Source organism: Palaemon carinicauda, chromosome 9 (assembly GCF_036898095.1).
Source record: "Palaemon carinicauda isolate YSFRI2023 chromosome 9, ASM3689809v2, whole genome shotgun sequence".
In the NCBI taxonomy this organism is placed as follows: domain Eukaryota; kingdom Metazoa; phylum Arthropoda; class Malacostraca; order Decapoda; family Palaemonidae; genus Palaemon; species Palaemon carinicauda.
In genome coordinates, this window is record NC_090733.1 from 135,719,324 (window position 1) to 135,740,879 (window position 21,556).

General features: G+C 42.7%; 1 protein-coding gene across 2 annotated transcripts in view; it reads left to right on the top strand.

Annotated features, from left to right (window-relative positions):
• Positions 1 to 21,345, top strand: part of mRpS18C (mitochondrial ribosomal protein S18C) — a 130,476-nt gene extending 109,131 nt beyond the window's left edge. For both annotated transcript variants that reach the window (XM_068380449.1, XM_068380448.1), the window contains exons 2-4: positions 11,064 to 11,212; positions 18,420 to 18,627; positions 21,154 to 21,345. In XM_068380449.1, coding sequence (XP_068236550.1) covers positions 11,064 to 11,212; positions 18,420 to 18,627; positions 21,154 to 21,245 — 449 coding nt within the window. In that variant the 3' untranslated portion in view covers positions 21,246 to 21,345. The remainder of the gene's footprint in view (positions 1 to 11,063; positions 11,213 to 18,419; positions 18,628 to 21,153) is intronic.
• Positions 21,346 to 21,556: the final 211 nt, after the last annotated feature.

Below are 21,556 nucleotides of genomic sequence, written 5' to 3' on the forward strand. Positions count from 1 at the left end.
TGACATTTCGCAAGCCCCCTCCCATAGACGATGTAGGTCTTGTAATAGGCGTATTCCGAAGGCCTCGGTAGATCCTCACACCGCTTGTTCTGACTGTAGGGACAGGCCCTGTCAGTTAGAAAATCGATGTGAGGAATGCGCCGGACTTTCGGAACTTGAATTTGTCCGTCTTTTGAAATATTCAACTAAGTTAGAGAGAGGTAGAGTTAGGAGGAGTTCTTCTCACTCTTCACTTTTTTCCTCACCTCATGATCCCCTACCTTTTCCTACCCCTGTAGTGGCTACCCCCGAACCTACTATTTGCCCTCAGCCTGATATGTCTGTTGTTTTGCGTGCTATTCAGGCCTTAGGCGATAAAGTAGAGTCAGTGGTAAGTGATCATAAGTCTCTTATGGCCGAAGTCAAGGAACTTAAGGTCAAGAGTGCAGTGGGTGGAATTAGTGCCAGTGCTGTGACGAGTGCTAGTGTCAGTGCAGTGCCAAGTGCTAGTGTCAGTGTCAGTGTGGTGCGTGAGGATACTTCTGTGCGAGCCAGTCGTCCTCCCAGTCCGGGACCTCTTGCAAGCTCCCAAGCCCAGGGGAGAAGCAATGTCGAAGGGCATAAGGGTTCGGCAGGCCTTGATCGGCGCACAGAAGTATCCTCGGTGGTTGCGGGCGTGTCTTCCAAAGACCGTCACTCCCACCTGCAGACGATTGAGCCCGTCTTTTTCTCGTCCGCTGATCAATTGTCAGGGAAGAAACGTTGGACTCAGGTCTCGAGACCACTTAAACGCAGAGTCCAGTCCGCGAGTGCTCAGCCGGGCTGCAGTCATTGGCTCAGCTCTGACTCGCCGCAGTCTTCAGTCGACTGCACTCCGCCCAAGAGGAGTAAGGTTCTGCCACAACAGAGCTCTACTGTTAAGGCTTTACCTCAGCCTACTGTAGTTTCTGCCGACCCCAAGTGGACTCTACTACAGTCCATGCAAGCACAGCTTTCGGACTTGATGCGTGAGTGTCGGGCTGAGAATGTTGCGCCTCCGCCTCCGCCTGCACTCTCTCCGCCTGCGCTCGCTCCGCCTGCGCTCGCTCCGCCTGATCGCAGTACCACCTGCCAGGCGTACGATGTTGAGCCACGTTCTGTGTTTGCTGTTCCCAGTGGTGTACAGCCTCCGCCTTCCTTAAGGCAACCTCTACAATGGGATCAGGAGGATTATACCTCTCTTCCTCCGCTTCCACTTGCTGCTCCACCAGTGTTGCAACACTCGGTTGAGGTACAACAACCTCTCCCATCCATGAGTCAGTCTCCTCAGCTCTCGCTGCAGCGAGCTCAACCCTCCACAAGGCAAGCACCAACACACCTTAGCCTTGCGCCTCAGGAGCCTCAGCTTGCGAGACATTTACCACGTTCTGCGCAGCCTCTACCTCATCACGCTCCGCTCACACCGCAGGAACAGGAACTTGCTACTCCGCTTCCGCCAACTGCTCAGCAAGCGCAATCCTTGGGTTCAGCCACTCATGCCAGGAGTCAGCCTCCTCCACCCATGCGCCTTCCTTCTGCTTCGTCTTTTGTTCAGCCTTTGCAGTCTGAGCCTCAGGTTTTCCCTCAACAGATTCTTGAAGAGGAAACCTCTAATATTGTTGTTCCTACTCGTTCTGACTCTGCTGTTCAGCATACTTGTCCGATCTCTTCGCTACACTCTGGTGATGAGGCGTCTGATGATGAGGCGGCACACCTGGATCCCTCGTCAGACGTGGATGAATCCAAGCCTTCTCCACAGTCTATTGACTTTCGTAAGGTCTTGGCTCTGCTTAGGGAGGTTTACCCAGACCACTTTGTCTCTGCTATTCCCCGCTCTCCACCATCTGAGTTTTCGCTGGGCATACAGCCAGCTAAGTCCACCTATACTAAGCTAGTCCTAGCAAGGTCCTCTAAGAGAGCGTTAAGGATCTTAGGGGAGTGGCTGCAGACTAAGCAACACCTTGGCAAAACTTCTTTCATGTTTCCTCCGACTAAGCTCACTTCGAAAGCGAGCGTTTGGTATGCCACAGGAGAGGCACCAGGCTTGGGAGTACCTGCCTCTGCCCAGGCTGACTTCTCAAGTCTGGTAGACTCGCCTCGGAGAACTGCAATGAGGCGCTCTAAGGTTTGCTGGACCTTCTCAGACCTTGATCACTTACTGAAGGGCGTATTTAGAGCATTTGAGATGTTCAACTTTCTAGACTGGTGCCTGGGAGCCCTCAGCAAGAAGACCTCCCCTGCGGACAAGGATTCTGCCATGCTATTAATGTCCTGCATGGATAAGGCCATTAGAGATGGATCTGGTGAGCTTGCGTCGATGTTTGTATCAGGGGTTCTGAAGAAAAGGGAACAGCTGTGTACCTTCCTTTCCTCCAGCATTACACCTTGTCAAAGGTCACAACTCCTTTTCGCTCCGCTCTCGAAGTTCCTCTTCCCCGAAGAGCTGGTTAAGGACTTGTCTGCTGCCCTGATACAAAAGGACACACATGATCTTGTAGCCTCATCGGCTCGTAAGTCTAAGGTTGCTACCTCAGTCCCCAGGACTTATCGCTCCCCAGTGGCTGATACCCCTGCTACGAGGTTCATACCGCCCTTTCGTGGTAGAGCCCCCAGCCGAGGAAGCTCCCGTCCAGACTCTTCCAGGAGCAAGTCTAGGAAAGGCTCCAAGGCCTCTAAAGGAAAAAACTGACTCTCCGCATCTCCAGACAGCAGTAGGAGCCAGACTCAAGAGCTTCTGGCAAGCCTGGGAAAAGAGAGGTGCAGACGCCCAGTCTGTCAGTTGGCTGAGGGAGGGTTACAGGATTCCATTCTGCCTCAAACCACCTCTGACCACATCTCCCATCAACCTCTCTCCCAACTACAAAGAAGAGGACAAGAGGCTAGCGTTGCACCAGGAGGTATCGCTACTTGTGCAGAAGAAGGCAGTGGTTATAGTCCGGGACCATCAATCCCCGGGCTTCTACAACCGTCTCTTTCTAGTGGCCAAGAAGACAGGAGGTTGGAGACCGGTGCTGGACGTCAGCGCGCTCAACGCGTATGTCACCAAGCAGACGTTCACGATGGAGACGACGAAGTCGGTCCTAGCAGCGGTCAGGCAGGAGGACTGGATGGTCTCGTTGGACTTGAAAGATGCCTACTTTCACGTTCCTATTCATCCAGACTCCCAACCTTTCCTGAGATTCGTTTTTGGAAAGGTTGTCTACCAATTCCAAGCCCTGTGTTTTGGCCTAAGCACAGCTCCTATGGTGTTCACTCATCTGATGAGGAATATAGCAAAATTCCTCCACTTATCGGACATCAGAGCCTCCCTCTACTTAGACGACTGGCTGTTGAGAGCCTCCACGAGTCGTCGCTGTCTGGAGAGTCTCAACTGGACTTTGGACTTAATCAGAGAACTGGGTCTGTTAGTCAACATAGAAAAGTCTCAGCTCATTCCCTCCCAATCCATTGTGTACCTGGGAATGGAGATTCGGAGTCAGGATTTTCGGGCTTTTCCATCGGCCCCCAGGATAAGCCAAGCCCTAGAGTGCATCATGAGCATGCTGAAGAGGAGCAGTTGCTCGGTGAGACAGTGGATGAGTCTCACAGGGACCCTTTCATCACTGGCCCTGTTCGTCGAGCTAGGGAGACTCCACCTCCGCCCTCTTCAATTCCATCTTGCAGCTCATTGGGACAAGGGTTCGACTCTCGAAGCAGTCTCTATCCCAATCACCCAAGAGATGAAGACCACTCTCTTGTGGTGGAAGAACAATCTCCTTCTCAGGGAGGGCCTATCGTTGGGTATTCAGACCCCCAATCTTCATCTCTTCTCAGATGCATCGGACTCGGGCTGGGGTGCGACCTTGAACGGACGGGAATGCTCGGGAACGTGGAACGAGGAACAGGGAATGCTCCACATCAACTGCAAGGAGCTACTAGCAGTTCATTTAGCCCTGCTGAACTTCAAGTCCCTCCTGCTAGGCAAAGTGGTGGAGGTGAACTCAGACAACACCACAGCCTTGGCTTACATCTCCAAGCAAGGAGGGACCCATTCGAGGAGCCTATACGAGATCGCAAGGGACCTCCTCATTTGGTCAAGAGGTCTAAACCTCACTTTGGTCACGAGGTTCATTCAGGGCAATATGAACGTCTCAGCAGATCGCCTAAGCAGAAGGAACCAGGTCATCCCCACGGAATGGACCCTCCACAAGAGTGTGTGCAACAGACTTTGGACCTTGTGGGGTCAACCTACCATAGATCTGTTTGCCACCTCCATAACCAAGAGACTTCCGCTGTACTGTTCCCCAGTTCCAGACCCTGCAGCAGTTCATGTGGATGCTTTTCTACTGAACTGGTCCCATCTCGACCTTTACGCATTCCCACCGTTCAAGATAATAAACAAAGTTCTGCAGAAATTCATCTCGCACGAAGGGACACGGCTGACGCTGGTTGCTCCCCTTTGGCCTGCAAGAGAATGGTTCACAGAGGTACTTCAATGGCTAGTCGACATCCCCAGGACTCTACCTCTAAGAGTGGACCTTCTACGTCAACCTCACGTAGACAGGTTGCACCCAAACCTCCACGCTCTTCGGCTGACTGCCTTCAGACTGTCGAAAGATTCGCTAGAGCTAGAGGCTTTTCGAAGGAGGCAGCCAGTGCGATTGCCAGAGCAAGAAGGGTTTCCACTCGTAGAGTCTACCAATCTAAGTGGGAAGTCTTCCGGAGCTGGTGTAGAGCCAATTCAATATCCTCTACCAATACCTCTGTGACCCAAATAGCTGACTTCCTTTTACATCTTAGGAATGAGAGATCCCTTTCAGCCCCTACGATTAAAGGGTATAGGAGTATGTTGGCTTCAGTTCTCCGCCACAGAGGTTTGGACCTTTCTTCCAACAAGGACCTTCAAGACATCCTTAAGTCTTTTGAGACGTCTAAAGAGCGTCGTCTATCCACTCCAGGCTGGAACCTAGACGTAGTCTTAAGGTTCCTTATGTCACCTAGGTTCGAACCTCTCCAGTCAGCTTCCTTCAAGGACCTTACCCTCAAGACTCTTTTTCTCGTCTGCCTTGCAACAGCTAAGAGAGTCAGTGAGGTTCATGCCTTCAGCAAGAACATTGGTTTCACGACCGAATCTGCAACATGTTCTTTTCAGCTCGGATTCCTAGCAAAGAACGAACTTCCTTCACGTCCTTGGCCTAGATCGTTTGAAATACCTAGCCTCTCCAACATGGTAGGTAACGAACTAGAGAGAGTTCTTTGCCCTGTCAGAGCTCTCAAGTATTATCTTAAGAGGTCTAAACCTATTCGAGGACAGTCAGAAGCCTTATGGTGTGCCATCAAGAAACCGTCGAGGCCCATGTCCAAGAACGGGGTTTCGTATTATATAAGGCTTCTGATTAGAGAAGCCCATTCTCACTTAAAGGAGGAAGACCTTGCATTGCTTAAGGTAAGGACCCACGAAGTAAGAGCCGTAGCTACTTCGATGGCCTTTAATAAAAACCGTTCTCTGCAGAGCATAATGGATGCAACCTATTGGAGGAGCAAGTCAGTGTTTGCATCATTTTATCTTAAAGATGTCCAGTCTCTTTACGAGAACTGCTACACCCTGGGACCATTCGTAGCAGCGAGTGCAGTAGTAGGTGAGGGCTCAGCCACTACATTCCCTTAATCCCATAACCTTTTTTAACCTTTCTCTTGAATGCTTTTATTGTTGTTTTTATGGTTGTTACGGTAGGCTAAGAAGCCTTCCGCATCCTTTTGATTTGGCGGGTGGTCGATTCATTCTTGAGAAGCGCCTGGGTTAGAGGTTGTGTAGAGGTCCTTTAGTAGGGGTTGCAACCCTATATACTTTAGCACCTTTGAGTTGATTCAGCCTCCAAGAGGAACGCTGCGCTCAGTAAGGAAGACGAACTTAAAAAAGAGGCAGAGTAACGGTTCAATTCGACTTCCTTACCAGGTACTTATTATTTCATTGTTATTTGAGATAACTGTTATATGAAATATGGGATACTTAGCTATCCTTTAATCTTGTACACTGGTTTTCACCCACCCCCCTGGGTGTGAATCAGCTACATGATTATCGGGTAAGTTTAATATTGAAAAATGTTATTTTTATTAGTAAAATAAATTTTTGAATATACTTACCCGATAATCATGATTTAATCGACCCTCCCTTCCTCCCCATAGAGAACCAGTGGACCGAGGAAAAATTGAGGAGGTGTCAACAAGAAGTACTATAGTACCTGGCCACAGGTGGCGCTGGTAAGTACACCCCCTTCTAGTATTGTGATAGCTGGCGTATCCCTCCATAGAATTCTGTCGGGCAACGGAGTTGACAGCTACATGATTATCGGGTAAGTATATTCAAAAATTTATTTTACTAATAAAAATAACATATTTCTTTGAAAACCAATTTTTTTTCGTTAGTGTGAAGGAAGAAAAATAATATATGATGATGAGCGAGGATGGATATTTTAGAAAATATATATAAAGTTATGAAAAACAGGCGTACATAATGTGTTGAATGCATGCCGATAACATAATTTTAATTATTTGTGGAGAAAATTCCAAATAAATAGTAAAATTATCCAACATGAAAACTGATTCTGTTGTTTTCAAGCTTATTTATTGTCTAATAGAAATTCTTTGGGTCGGATTAAAAGCTTCGTTAATCCTTTGTTTGCCGGGAGGGATAATAGTTAATCTGCAACAACATAACAGTTAAACTGTCATCTACTCCCACTACCATCTGTTCAGAATTCGTGCCCTCATTAACAGAAACCATCTTTTTGCTATTTGTTATAGATTTTGTGTCTTCCCAATTTAATTTTACATATATCCTGCTTTTCATAAATATGAAACCTTCGAATAAAATTTCCCAATTGATTTTAGTATTATTTTTCCCTTTTTACCCTCTTGGAATCAAAATTTCCCAAAAACGTTAATTTTCCTCCAACTGGCCACATTATGACTATCAGTGGTTAGGGCTTTATATACACCAGAGTATTAGTACCCTCATTAATAGAACCAACTTTTCTACTATTTGTTAGAGATTTTGTAGCTTCTCCCATTTAAGTATCATGTTTTACATAAATGCGAAACCGAGTAAACTTTCTCTGTTGATTTCGAAGTTTTCTTCTCATTTTCCTAAAACAGGGAAATTTTCCTCTATTCTGTTTTAATGTTAATATTTTATTTTAATTGTTCATTACTTAAGTCGTTTTTTTCCTTATTTCCCTACTAGGATCCTATCGAGACACTATACTAAAACATCGTCTGTTATTATTACCTGGCCTTACTAATCGAGAAAGTTATTTACTGCTAGCCGAACATAACGCTATCCTCGGGTAGCTATCTCCGGGTAGAAAGATTTCAGTGGACGTATAAGACGTAAGGCTCGCCTTCCTCTTCTTCGCCGAGGTCTACCTTCTCCTCACAAGGGTGTTAGGAGGCGCCTCTTCGGGTCTTCATCCTCGCAGTCCGCCGCAGAGGAACCTCGTCCTTCAGCGACCATTCCTGCTACTTCTTTGGACCTGGACCTCTCCACAGATCGTTCGCGATCTCCTTCTCCTGCCAGATCTGCTGACCTGCTGTCTTCCTTCCTGGCTGCAGATGCGCTGTGGGCGCCCACCCATCCCGTTATCCAACGGGCACCGGTCCCTTCAGGGCAAAAGGGGCTTTAACACATTGTGTGTAAGTCCCTTAAGCGCCAGGTATCCCCTGTGCACCGACGTTCTCCTGTGCGCCAGCGCCCTACTGCGTGCAAGCGCTCGCCAGTTGCAGACACGTCTTGCCATCGCGCGCCCACGCGCCCACTGCTAGAACTACGGTTCCAGATGAGCGCCCTCCTGCGCGCCCATCCGCTAGGGATATTTCCCCTGCGTACGCGCCCAACGGCTTCGCCCTTACGGGCCCTTCGGGATCCTGTGGCTACACACCGTCTGAGGTCTCTGAAACGCGCGCCAACGCGCCCCTTCACCTGCGCGCCCACGAGCTCCTTCTCCTGTGCGCCAACGCGCGCCCTCGCCATCGCGCACGTGCGCGCGAGCGATCGCCTGCACCTGATCCAAGTGATAACATATCGCGCGATTCACAGCGTGTTCCCACATGAGAGGCTGCAGGACAACACGCGTCGAGGTCGTCCTCATAGCGTGCGTGTGTGTGTCTCCCCCCCCCCTCCCCGTAAGCGCAAGACAGCGCGCTCAACGGAGGGAGGGAAATCTCCATACAGGTCCAGGAACGTTTCTTCCACAGCTTCTTCGTTTCAGGCAGACCCTGTTGTAGTTTCCACTCCTAGGGATCTTACGATCCCCTTACCTCTAGAGGGTGTCTCTGACAGTGCTGCTGTCAGTCGGCAGCCCTGGTTTGGGCCCTTGATCAGAGCTGTTGCACAGGCTTTCAAGCCCGCTTTCTCTGAACTAGGCCTCAAATCAGCGGCAATCTCGGCCCCCCTGAAGAGGAAGAGAGGAGTGGACGACATGGTAACTTCTAGGGCGAAACTGGCTCCTCGGAAGTCTTTGAGGAAGGCTCCCTCCCCCCCAGACTTTCTCCCCCTCCCCTGTGGACGAGGATTTCCCGTCCTCAGGGGATTCACGTGAGGTGAGGCGTTCTCCTATTGCACCAATGGGAGAAACCCCGCCTTGCGCTGAGAAGTCTTCCCGGGTGGAGGTGGAGAAGAGCCCCCACCATCTTTATTGGAATCCTGCATCCCTCCCAGGAGTGAGTCGAAAGACTCCAAGACAATTCCGAAATCATCTTCGAGGATCAGACCAGAGCCAGGTAAGCTCGCAGAGAACGTCCACGAGTCTCCCCAAGAGGAGCTTTTGGGGACTGGAGACCTTGCTGCTAGTCCATCTGGAGGAGAGCCGCAAGAGTCGGAACATGCCTTCTGGCAAATTCTGACTCTAATGAGGAACCTCAACGGATTCGCGGATCCAGAAATTCCTCCTCGAGAGGGCAAGGACACGGTTCTGGACCGAATCTTTGGTACCCAGAAGCCCCCTAAAGCCAGCGCGGCTTTGTCTTGGGCCCAGGGGGTTAAGAGTGCCAGAGATAAGGTCGAGAGCCAGCTTTCCGAGCTTGCCTCCTCCAGCCGTTCCAGTGCCAAAAACAAACTCCTCCCACCTCCTCTTAAGAGACTCTCCAACCGGCCAGTGTCGTTCTTGGCCTCGGAGATCCTCAGTCTCTCGTATGACATCGCCCATTCAAGGGGATGGGAGGAGGTAACGTTCAGCTTCGTCCCTGAGTTTATTGCTAAGACTCAGAATCCGGGAGTACCGGACCCTCGGTTCGACTCCTTCCGGATTTCGAGTCTTCGTTCCGTAACAGATGACCCAGACCATCTCCTACTGTGCCCAGTAAGGAGTCTGAGGCTATATCTGAAAAGAACAGCTGCAGTTCGTCCCCAAGTGCAGGCATTGTTTGTTAGCACTGGGAGGTCGAAGAGGAGGGTTACCAAGAACACCATCTGTCCTTGAATCCTGACCCTCCTCCATCATGTCGCCCTAGAGCTCATGATCTGAGGGGTGTAGCTACGTCCCTGGCCTTCAAAAAGAACTTCTCAGTGATGCAGGTTCTACAAGCAGGGGTATGGAAGCGTCAAACGACCTTCACAGCCCACTACCTGCAAGACGTGACCCACAGGAGGCTCGATACGTTCTCTATCGGCCCTGTGGTGGCTGCACAACAGCTGGTTTGAACCTCAGGCTCCTTAATGGACAAATAGCAGAGGGTTGAGGGCATTGTTACCCGGTTTTAGTCTGCATGAAAGAAAAGGTATGTCTGGCCCTTATTCTTTTCTTCATCCTCCCCTCTCTTGGGGATAGCAGCATCCTGGGTTCTCTGCACAGCTGACCTCAAACCACTGCAGGTAAACCATGTTCCCTTGTGTTCCTAGTATTAAGTTAATACTGTCACGTTCCCATACCCTGACGAGGTGGTATTGGGAGAGACCTAGCCTAAAGTTTCCATCTAAAGAACTTCAGGTCAACTTCCTAGGACGAGTCACACATAATCCTTCACACACAGCTTATGTAGGCCGCAGCTCTTGCATAGCAAGGTGCGAGCAAGGTGCAGGGACTCTTTATTGTTGAGTGCTGACACACTCAAATAATGAGTCCCCGGGCAAAAGCCAGTATGGCTGGGACTTTTCCACCCTTCCTAAGGGGTGAGTCACCCTTATTAAATAGCGTGGTTTGTATTTCAGTTACGGAACAAATGACAAATTCGGAGATAATTTGTATCTTTCCTAACTATACAAACCTTAGCTATTTAATCAAACTTGCCCGCCAGCCCTGTCCCCCGTGAAGTCCTACCACTAAGTAAAGGGAACTTAGCACACAGGTGTGTGTGGGGGGGAGGGTAGCAAGCTAACCCCCCCCCCCCCCCCCCCCGCTAACTAGCGGTGGGGTAGTAAACCCTTGTTAAAATTCTAATGGCTCGTCCTTTCAGCTACGCCGAAAGTAATCACCCATATTAAATAGCTAAGGTTTATATAGTTAGGAAAAATACAAATTATCTCCAAATTTGTCATATTTTCTAGAAATTTTGGAGAACCGAATTTTCAGGTGTCTTCTGTAAACATTTTAGGTCTTTGTGAGTTTTCTTTTGAAAGCTGTTGAGTCTCTTATAGCCCCATTCTCGCTGCTGTTGAAGTCTTTGAAGGCTACTTCTGTTATCTTCAATCATTTTCTTATCTTTTGAAAAGAATTAAGATTTTTTTGTAGCAGTTTTAAACAGGTTTTGTATGGTAATGTATTCTCAGTTGCCATGAGATTAGTCAGTCAAAAGTTTTCGATAAAGTTATGTAGAAGTACGAAGGTATCGTGCTCCATTCTGAAGTGTTGTTGGATAAAGGTTAAAATGTAATCTATTGTGATATTAGCGGCAATTTTGTATTGTCTGTCATCATAGGGTAATAAAACAAGTAAAGTAGTTTGTAAGTTTTGTCATGAGGCATATATTTTTCAGACTGCATATTTTGCCGTTCATAATTTCAACCATTGTTGTTGAAGGATGCCAGTTTTATTTTGTATTGAACCTATCCAAATTGTCTAAAAATTCCTTTCAAGATTACATTTTTTCCACAGGTGTGTTACAAGCTGCTTGCAGTACAAACAGTAATGTCAGTGCCTCTGAATCAAGTCAGGCCAGAGAAAACATCGAGAGTCATGAGGAAAGTACCTGGGATCCTCAAAAGCTTGAAGAACTTCTCCTGGCGCAGTCAGCAAAGGATATGGTAAGCTCTCAATTTCAACAGTATGCTAAACTTTTTACCATATTTTAAATTTATCTTCAAATGCCCTGAATCATGATTTTTTTTTAAAGCTTCTGTATTTGATGTGAGTTATTGGGATTTGTTCTTACATATATACAAACCATCATCATTTAAATAGGAGTAGGTCTGCATTCCCAGCTGGTAGTTAGCGGGAGGTAGGTGGGGAGTTACACGTCTGCTCGACTGTATCTCGTCACTTTTGCCTGTGGCCACAAATAGTACCGACATACTCATTGCTGCTCTTCTGATTGTTGGGTCTTCTCTCACCTTGCTTGTGATAAGTATTTGTTTTTTGTTTCTTCACGAATACAAGTCATTGTTTAACAGGGGTACAACTTTACCGAAGCTGGAATGGCCGTTACAATTTAACGAGGTAGTTATAACTACCAGCAGGGTGCTGGGAAGCTCCGCCCACCTGTCAGTTAGCGAGGCACCAACTTTTGCTTTAGCCGTGAACATTACTTGTGTACTCTTGCTGCCTCGCAAATTTGGCCATTTAATTTTTTGCCTCATCTTTCTAGAATAAATTCTTAAGTGTACAGGTATGCAACCGTGTCCTGGTAAACCTAGATAAATTAAAGGAAAAGTACAATGGTATGCAGTTGTTTCTGGGTAAATCTTCAAATGTTAGGCAGATTTATGTGCAAATCTGCCATTAATTTAATCATCCTTGTTCCTTTTGCAAGGGGCAAGACTATTTGCAGTCATCCCCTTACTATACATGGCTACAGTATATGAAAACACCATAAACATAAAAGAAATTGATGCTCCTTTGTCATCGCTGTTACTCTGTCAATGGGAGAAGAATTTTTTACCTCTACCAGGACTTCTGAGGCTTCTCCTGCGGTGTCTTCCCTACTCCTGTTTTACCTGTGGAGGCACTGAGGGGCATGGAACCTGCTAGTTTTCCAAGACCTTCGCCATGAAGAAAGCTAGCAGAAAAGGTGTGCCCACTCCTCTTCTGGTTCTTCCTCCTCCTCTGCCTTGTCTTTATTAGATTCTTCAGACACTGCAACTTTTAAGAAGAAGAAATTGAAGTCCAGGAAGACTGATCTACAGGAATCGCATGAGAGATATAGTTACGAGAACCAACCCAGACCAGAAAGGTGTCTCCATACCTGGTAGAGGAGTTTTAACCCATGCTTAACCAGTGCGCGGTCTCGTTGCGGATTGAGTACACACACTGTCTGCGTTTAGGGCTTTGAGCACTATTAAGAGTTCCAGGCAAGTTACATTATTATTATTACTAGCTAAGCTACATTCCTAGTTGGAAAAACAGGATGCTATAATCCCATGGGCTCCAACAGGGAAACAATATCCCTGTGAGGAAAGGAAATAAGAAAACTACTGGAGAAGTAATGAACAATAAATGTATTTTAAGAACAGTAATAGCATTAGAATATATCTTTCTATTTAAGCTATAAAAAGGAGAAGGAGAAAGAGAATTAATATAGAACAGTGTGCCTGAGCATACCCTAACGCAAGAGAGCTTTTACCCCAAGACAGTGGAAGACCATGGTACAGAGGCTATGGCACGACTCAATTTGGAGTGTCCTTCTCCTAGATGAGCGGCTTAACATAGCTAAAGAGTCTTTTCTAGCCTTACCAAGAGGAAAGTAACCAATGAACAATAATATTATTATTATTATTATTATTATTATTACTATCCAAGCTACAACCCTAATTGGAAAAGCAAGATGCTATAAGCCCAGGGGCTCCAATAGGGAAAAATAGCCCAGTGAGGAAAGGAAATAAGGAAATAAATAACTGAAGAGAACAAATTAACAATAAATCATTCTAAAAAAAGTAACAACGTCATAACAGATATGTCATATACAAACTACTAACAACGTCAAAAACAAATATGTCATATATAAACTATAAAAAGACTCATGTCCGCCTGGTCAACAAAAAAGCATTTGCTCCCACTTTGAACTTTTGAAGTTCTACTGATTCAACAACCCGATTAGGAAGATCATTCCACAACTTGGTAACAGCTGGAATAAAACTTCTAGAGTACTGTATAGTATTGAGCCTCGTGATGGAGAAGGCCTGGCTATTAGAATTAACTGCCTGCCTAGTATTACGAACAGGATAGAATTGTCCAGGGAGATCTGAATGTAAAGGATGGTCAGAGTTATGAAAAATCTTATGCAACATGCATAATGAACTAATTGAACGACGGTGCCAGAGATTAATATCTAGATCAGGAATAAGAAATTTAATAGACCGTAAGTTTCTGTCCAACAAATTAAGATGAGAATCAGCAGCTGAAGACCAGACAGGAGAACAATACTCAAAACAAGGTAGAATAAAAGAATTAAAACACTTCTTCAGAATAGATTGATCACCAAATATCTTAAAAGACTTTCTCAATAAGCCAATTTTTTGTGCAATTGAAGAAGACACAGACCTTATATGTTTCTCAAAAGTAAATTTGCTATCGAGAAACACACCTAAAATTTTGAAAGAGTCATACAAATTTAAAGAAACATTATCAATACTGAGATCCGGATGTTGAGGAGCCACTGTCCTTGACCTACTTACAATCATACTTTGAGTTTTGTTAGGATTCAACTTCATACCCCATAACTTGCACCATGCACTAATTTTAGCTAAATCTCTATTAAGGGATTCACCAACCCCAGATCTACATTCAGGGGATGGAATTGATGCAAAGAGAGTAGCATCATCTGCATATGCAACAAGCTTATTTTCTAGGCCAAACCACATGTCATGTGTATATAGAATGAAAAGTAATGGGCCAAGAACACTACCCTGTGGAACACCGGATATCACATTCCTACACTCACTATGGTGCCCATCAACAACTACTCTTTGAGATCTACTACTTAAAAAATCAATAATAATGCTAAGAAATGACCCACCCACTCCCAACTGTTTCAGTTTGAAAACAAGGGCCTCATGATTAACACGGTCAAAGGCAGAACTAAAATCAAGGCCAATCATACGAACTTCCCGACCACAATCAAGGGATTTCTGTACTGCATTGGAGATTGTAAGAAGGGCATCACATGCTCCAAGGCCTTTACGAAAACCAAATTGCAAACTAGGGAATAGATGATTACCTTCAGCAAACCTATTAAGACGTTTTGCCAGAAGACGTTCAAAAACTTTAGATAATATGGGAGTTATGGAAATTGGGCGGTAATCAGAGGGACTTGAGCTACCACAAACACATTTACATAGAGGAGTAACATTACCAATTCTCCAACAAGTGCTAAAAGCTCCTCTTCTTGCTAACTTGCGCAAAATAACAGATAACTTTGGAGCTAAGAAATCTGCTGTCTTTATAAAAAACAAAGGAAAAATACCATTTGGGTCTACACCTCCATAAGCATCAAGGTCCATCAACAGAGCTTTAATCTCACGAGATCGAAAAGCTAAACTAGTTAGTTTAGCCTCAGGAAAACAGGAATGAGGAAGTTCAAGTTTTTCATTACTCTGTTTACTGTCAAAAACATCAGCCAAAAGGGTTGCCTTTTCCTTTGGACAGTGAGTGACTGAGCCATCTGGTTTAAGTAAAGGAGGAACTGTTGCATCTACACCAAAGAGTGCAGATTTAAGGGTAGACCACCATTTATGTTCCTGAGTTGTACCAGAAAGTGTTTCTTTTATGATTAAATTGTACTCCTTTTCAGTTGAGGCATAAACTCTCTGAGCAAAAGCTCGAAGCTGAGTATAGTTGTTCCAGGTCAAATCTGATCTGTTACCCTTCCAAAGGTGATAGGCCTCCTGCTTCTCCAAATAAGCACGTCTACAATCATCATTGAACCACGGTTTGTCCTTCATTCGGTACCTTAGCACACGAGAAGGGATACGCCTATCAATTATGTTGACTAGATTCTCATTCAAAGAGACAACAGGATCTACACTATTATATAATTGTGACCAATTCAAGGACAAAAGATCATGCAAAATCCCATTCCAGTCTGCTTGGGATTTCATATAAATTTTACAGGAATATGATATATCAGGGACAGGCTGCTCAGTCTTCACTAATAATGAAATCAAGGCATGATCAGAAGTCCCGACTGGAGAACCAACCTTACTAGTTATAACGCCAGGGGAGTCAGTGTATACGAGGTCCAAGCAATTACCAGACCTGTGAGTAGCTTCATTTATGATTTGCTCACAGCCTGATTCAGAGGCAAAGTCTAAAGCTCTTAAGCCATGGCGATCGGTAGGAGAGATAGAACTTAACCACTCCCTATGGTGAGCATTAAAATCACCAACAAAGACAAAAGAAGCCTTTCTATCATCTTCTTGTATCTTAGCCATAATGGTAAGAAGACAATCGAAGATAGAATCATCCATGTCTGGATTCCGGTAGATCGAACACAAATAAAAGTTGTTATGCCTGCCACAAACTTTTATTACCTGAATCTCATGACATCCACATTGATAGCAGGACTTATGAGAAGCAGGGTACTCGGTCCTAATATACACCGCCATTCCCCTGGCCCTAGGAATGGCATCACGTTTCAGCATTATTGGCTTCTTAAAACCAGCTATAAGGAGCTCAGATGAGTGCCTCATATTAGAAACCAAAGTTTCTGAGCACAAAAGAATATCATACTGTCTGGACGCAACTGTAAGGTCTTGGATATTTGCATGAAGACCACGAATATTGCAATACAGAAGACGACATTGACGAAATCTAGGACGTACTGGTCCCGGATTTTGCTCAATGTCTCCAGACAGCATAAGAATTAATAGAAATAAAAAAGAGACATCATACTTAAAAACTAGATTAACAAGAATTATAACAAAAACAATATGTACAGAATAATTAAAAAAGTGATTGATGATACCCATAGACTATAGTAAAAAGTCGGAAAAACTGGTCAACATGGAGGAGCCGATACACCATGCAAGGCTAAATACCCTCCAGGATAGCCACTTCAACTGAAGGGAGGACAGTAAGGATGGTTTTGAGAAGAAAAAATCAGAAAAAGGAAAAGACAACCTCTTGATAAACCACCAGGCATCCATGACCCTTCTATTAAGCCTGCCCAACACACCATTTCAAAAAAACAAGAGGAAGAAAAAAAAAATAAGAAAAAATAGTGTGCCCGAGTGTACCCTCAAGCAAGAGAACTCTAACCCAAGACAGTGGAAGACCATGGTACAGAGGCTATGGCACTACCCAAGACTAGAGAACAATGGTTTAATTTTGGAGTGTCCTTCTCCTAGAAGAGCTGCTTACCATAGCTAAAGAGTCTCTTCTACCCTTACCAAGAGGAAAGTACACTGAACAAATTGCAGAACAGTAATTAACCCCTTGGGTGAAGAAGTGTTATGCAGTTGATAGTTTATTATTCAACAACTTTCCTTAGCGATGAAGATAATATATGGTTGCATCTCATCCTTCTTGTGAAGCATCCATGAAAAAAGATGTTTGGAACCCTTAAGTCTAATGATGGTTTTGGTTGAATGAGGAGCATTGTCCCACCATTTCACTGGTTGAAGGTAATGAAACTGAAAATCCTTCATCTTTAACTGACCCATCAAGCAAGCTTCTCTATAGAAGTAAAACAAAATTATTAGAGCTTATGAAGCTTCCTACTATCAGCCCCAAAAAGCTCATTAATAACTTGAGTGGTTTTATCATCTTCATTGTATTCCACCAGTCTAGTCTTTTTTGTATTTTCCCCTGAACTGAACATTAATTTCCTTTTACGTTTGCTACTAACTGAACATGCTAATATTCCTCACAACAGTTATTCAGGAGAGGAACTGTTAGCGACTAACATTCATCACAACAGTTATTCGAATCACAATCATGCCCCAGGGACTAGACAAAGAGAAGGAGGATCATGATTCCCTTGCAATAAATCCTTAGAACAATCTTCACATGCATTCAGAGAAATTCCTGAAAACATCCTCTTTTAATTTGTATCAAATAAGTCCCTAAATCACTGAAAAAAAACTATCTTGAGGCCAGGTAGAACAAAGGTTTGAAAAAGTAAATAGGACGAGAGAAATAAAAAGATAGAGGAACTACAGTATAGTAAACCCACACGCAAATAATTGCCATCAAACACCAGGTTAACTTGATACAGTACTTTACGTGGGAAGGAGGCCTATTACAAGGAAAGAAAATATTTCACTTAAGGAGTAGGTCTACTACAAGGAAAGAAAGCAGGGACAATTTTTATTCTTATGGTAGACAGCATCATTTAAGCAGCTTTTAGAGAGACTTGCTCTATATTTCAGAGTAGATTCATAGAAATAATTAGAATCTAGGTTTACATTTGTTTATAAAAGCAAGTCTGAGTTGTTGCGCTCTTACTGCCATGCATATTCGTAGAATAGTTTGTATACTGTATTACACTACAGTATACTGTAGTAATATTCCAATAATTCCATGTTTCATTTGCTAGTTCCTTATTGTATGATGTGTTGATAATAGAATCTTAACTGTTTATCTTATTGTTTGTATATACTCAGCTATCATAGATTTGATTTTAATAATGTAACACATCTAAAAAAAATTTGATAACTGCAAAAAATGTTTAAAATTGTTGGCAATTCATAGCTGACAATGCATGGAGCTTATTTTATGAATATTTGCAATAAGTTAATTGTTGATTCTGTAATTATATTTCAATGATGGTAATTTACTAACATTTTTGGTCACATGTAACAATCATAGTTTACAATTCATAACACTTAACCCATGTAGCCAAGCAAAGTTTGATGCAAATAAATTTTTGGGTAACTGTCCTACATTTTTACCAAATAAAAAAGAATAAATTAGTTTCCTAAATGCTTTGTATTGATTGGAAGAATTATGTATTATTATTATTATTATTATTATTATTATTATTATTATTATTATTATTACTAGCCAAGCTACAACCCTAGTTGGAAAAGCAAGATGCTATAAGCCCAAGGGCTCCAACAGGGAAAATTAGCCCAGTGAGGAAAGGAAATAAATAAATGATGAGTACCTCTGTATTGATGGAAAGAATTAGTATATATTAGCCTAAGTTTGTACTAGTAAAGTTTTTCAAATTTATAATTGTTGATAGGGCAATGCAGTAAAATAATAGGTGGGTGTTGGTGATTTCATATAAAAAATACCATTGTTGAAGTTATAATTAAATTGTTTTCCATTATACAACTAATTTTGATTTTCCAGCCTGTTGAAATGCCAAATCCATACGAAGAAGAGCGAGTTCAGTGCATATTATGTAAGCACAATATCCACTTAGACTACAAAAATCCCCGGTTGCTCTCCCAATTTATATCGCCATACACAGGAAGGGTCTATGGAAGACATATAACCCGATTATGTAGAAGACAACAAGAACTTTTGGAGAAAGAAATTGCTATTAGTAGAGAGGCAGGTGAGATATTCATTACTTGTTTTGTTGTACTCAAATACCCTTGAAGGATGCTGTACGTGAATCTGGATTACTTATCGTTTGAGTTGGATTGCGCTCGAGTACCCTTGAAGGATGCTGTACGTGAATCTGGATTACTTATCGTTTGAGTTGGATTGCGCTCGAGTACCCTTGAAGGATACTGTACGTGAATCTGGATTACTTATCGTTTGAGTTGGATTGCGCTCGAGTACCCTTGAAGGATACTGTACGTGATTCTGGATTACTTATCGTTTGAGTTGGATTGCGCTCGAGTACCCTTGAAGGATACTGTACGTGATTCTGGATTACTTATCGTTTGAGTTGGATTGCGCTCGAGTACCCTTGAAGGATACTGTACATGAATCTGGATTACTTATCGTTTGAGTTATATAAAAGAAAATAAAAGACTGGATGTAATGTAATTTGTGAAATTTTAAAGACAGAGTACAGTATTTAACTTGCATACACAGTACTGTATTTAACTTGCATACACAGTACTGTATTTAACTTGTATACACAGTACTGTATTTAACTTGTATACACAGTACTGTATGCCTGTTTGCTTTCTATTCTCATTAGGCCACAAATGGTGCAACCTATGCCTCTTAATACTATTTCAGATTTATTAGTATTGGTACCTTGTTTTTTCACATGTTCTGTTTAAGGTCTTCCTCTCTCAATTACTTGTTTCTCTTACTAAACTTTTGGGTTTAGTTATTAAAACATCATGCCAAATATGGTAGGGTTAGTGTTTTAGATTGATTTTGATATCCATATAGGGCCATTTTAAAAGCTCATATCTCTATTAGGTAAACTGTTGATTCAAACTTTAGTATGAAATCTGAGCAAAGAGTGGCTATTATCTTGCAGGGCAAAATTCTTTCCACATAAACATTTTTTTATATGACTTTAAGATGGTGTCCCTAGGTTGATAGTTCACAACTAATGATACTGTACTTATTTTATGCTTACTAGACAGTATATGATAGTGGCTATTGGCTACATAGAGTATGTATTTAATTCTTCAACTGGTAATGGCTCAGTCTTATTTATTTTCCAATAGAACAGGCATTTGCATAGCTGATAGATCATTATTTTGATTTTTTTAATTAATATAACATCATTATCATTTTGTGTTGTGATTTAGGACAGCCAATTCTCATTGACAGGTACAGAATTTAGCTATAACTATAGGGGCACTCAGTAGAGCGTAGAGCTCTACCGCGGCAGCTTATTTCTCGACCTTGACCTTGACCTTGACTTTTGACCGTAACATGTATTAATTGGTGTGGTTTTTCATACACTCAGACATGAACCAAGTTTGAAGTGTCTGTGACAACGATGTCCAAACTCATGGCTGATTACGTGTATTGAACATTTTGCTTGATCGTGACCTTGACCTTCCAAAATTTAATAATTTCCAGCTCCCTTCATTTTCATTGTACTACAGTACTACAGATCAGTGAAAGTGCAGTGTACAGAAAAGGTTAATTCAGCTTTTGTTTTTAAGGATATTTGATTGAATGAAAAGACTCGTTTAATTAAGAAACAAAGGAAAATATGTTAACAGCTAATAATGCAATGTTCTTTATGAACCAATTGGTATTAAATTTACAAAAGCTATTTCTTTTGGGATGTTATTAAGCAAAATATACTTGTGATAAGATTAAAACTTAATTGAGCTTCTACTGTTAGTACTGTATTCATGGATAGGTTTTGTTGTCACTAACATAAGTTTGTTCTATGACATTGTTGGAGGTATTTGCTATTCATATTATTATTATTACTAGTTAAGCTACAACCCTAGTTGGAAAAACAAGATGCTGTAAGCCCAAGGGCTCCATCAGGGAAAAATAGCCCAGCGAGGAAAGGAAATAAGGGGAAAAAACGATAAAGAAGTAACAAACAATTAGAATAAAATATTTTAAAAACATTAATAACATTAACGATATTGTTTGATCTCAACACTGGAAGTTTCATTGATCAGACATTCAAAAACTCCAGGGAAAAAAGTTATTGAGAAAGTTGTGGATCAGGGCCCAGGGTTTTACTGGATTTTTTTGTATTGAACAAAATAATGGTCCTGACCAAATTCTCTATGGCCTTCAGGAGTTCAAACTTAGAGTGAAGGTTTTTAATGTTGAACAGGTTTACATAAGTCTCTCTTCATAGTTTATATATGACAAATCTATTTTAATGTTATTAATCTTAAGATATATTCTTTATTCATTACTTCTCATATAGTTATTTATTTCCTTATTTCCTTTCATCACTGGGCTATTTTCACTGTTGTAGCCCTAGGGCTTGTAGCATTCGTCTTTTCCAATTAGGGTTGTAGCTTAACTAGTCATGATAATAATAATTATCCCTCCTGTGTCTTCTTTACCTCCTTCTAGCTGTCTATCTGTGCAACCTCCTAACCTTTACTTTATGTAGGTAGCCCATTCAGATTTGATATGTTCTTCATTTCTTAGATATCAATTTCATTTAGCTCATTTTTCTTTGCAGGTTACATGGCTATAATGATGAAGGATGTGAAATTCTTGAAAGACCCCAAGCTTTTTGAACCTAATAATCCAGATCGCCCTCACAATTTCTAGAACATAGACGTCATTTGTGTCGAGATGAAGTGGAGTCTAGGCATGTACATATTTATTATCTTGTTAGTGTTCACGATTGTTTAATGAAAATTTACGTAAAGTATTATTTTTTGTTTCCTTTCTTTAGTTATGAAGATACACCTTTTTATATATGGGGGTGATGCAATACTATAATGTTTACATTTTATGCCTTTGTTCCCTATTCATGTTTGTCTAAACCAGACATTTGTGAAATATGAGAAGTTTGCCATTTTAGTAATTATATTATTTTGTGAATTTCAGACATGAATATGACATTTTAATCTCCTTAT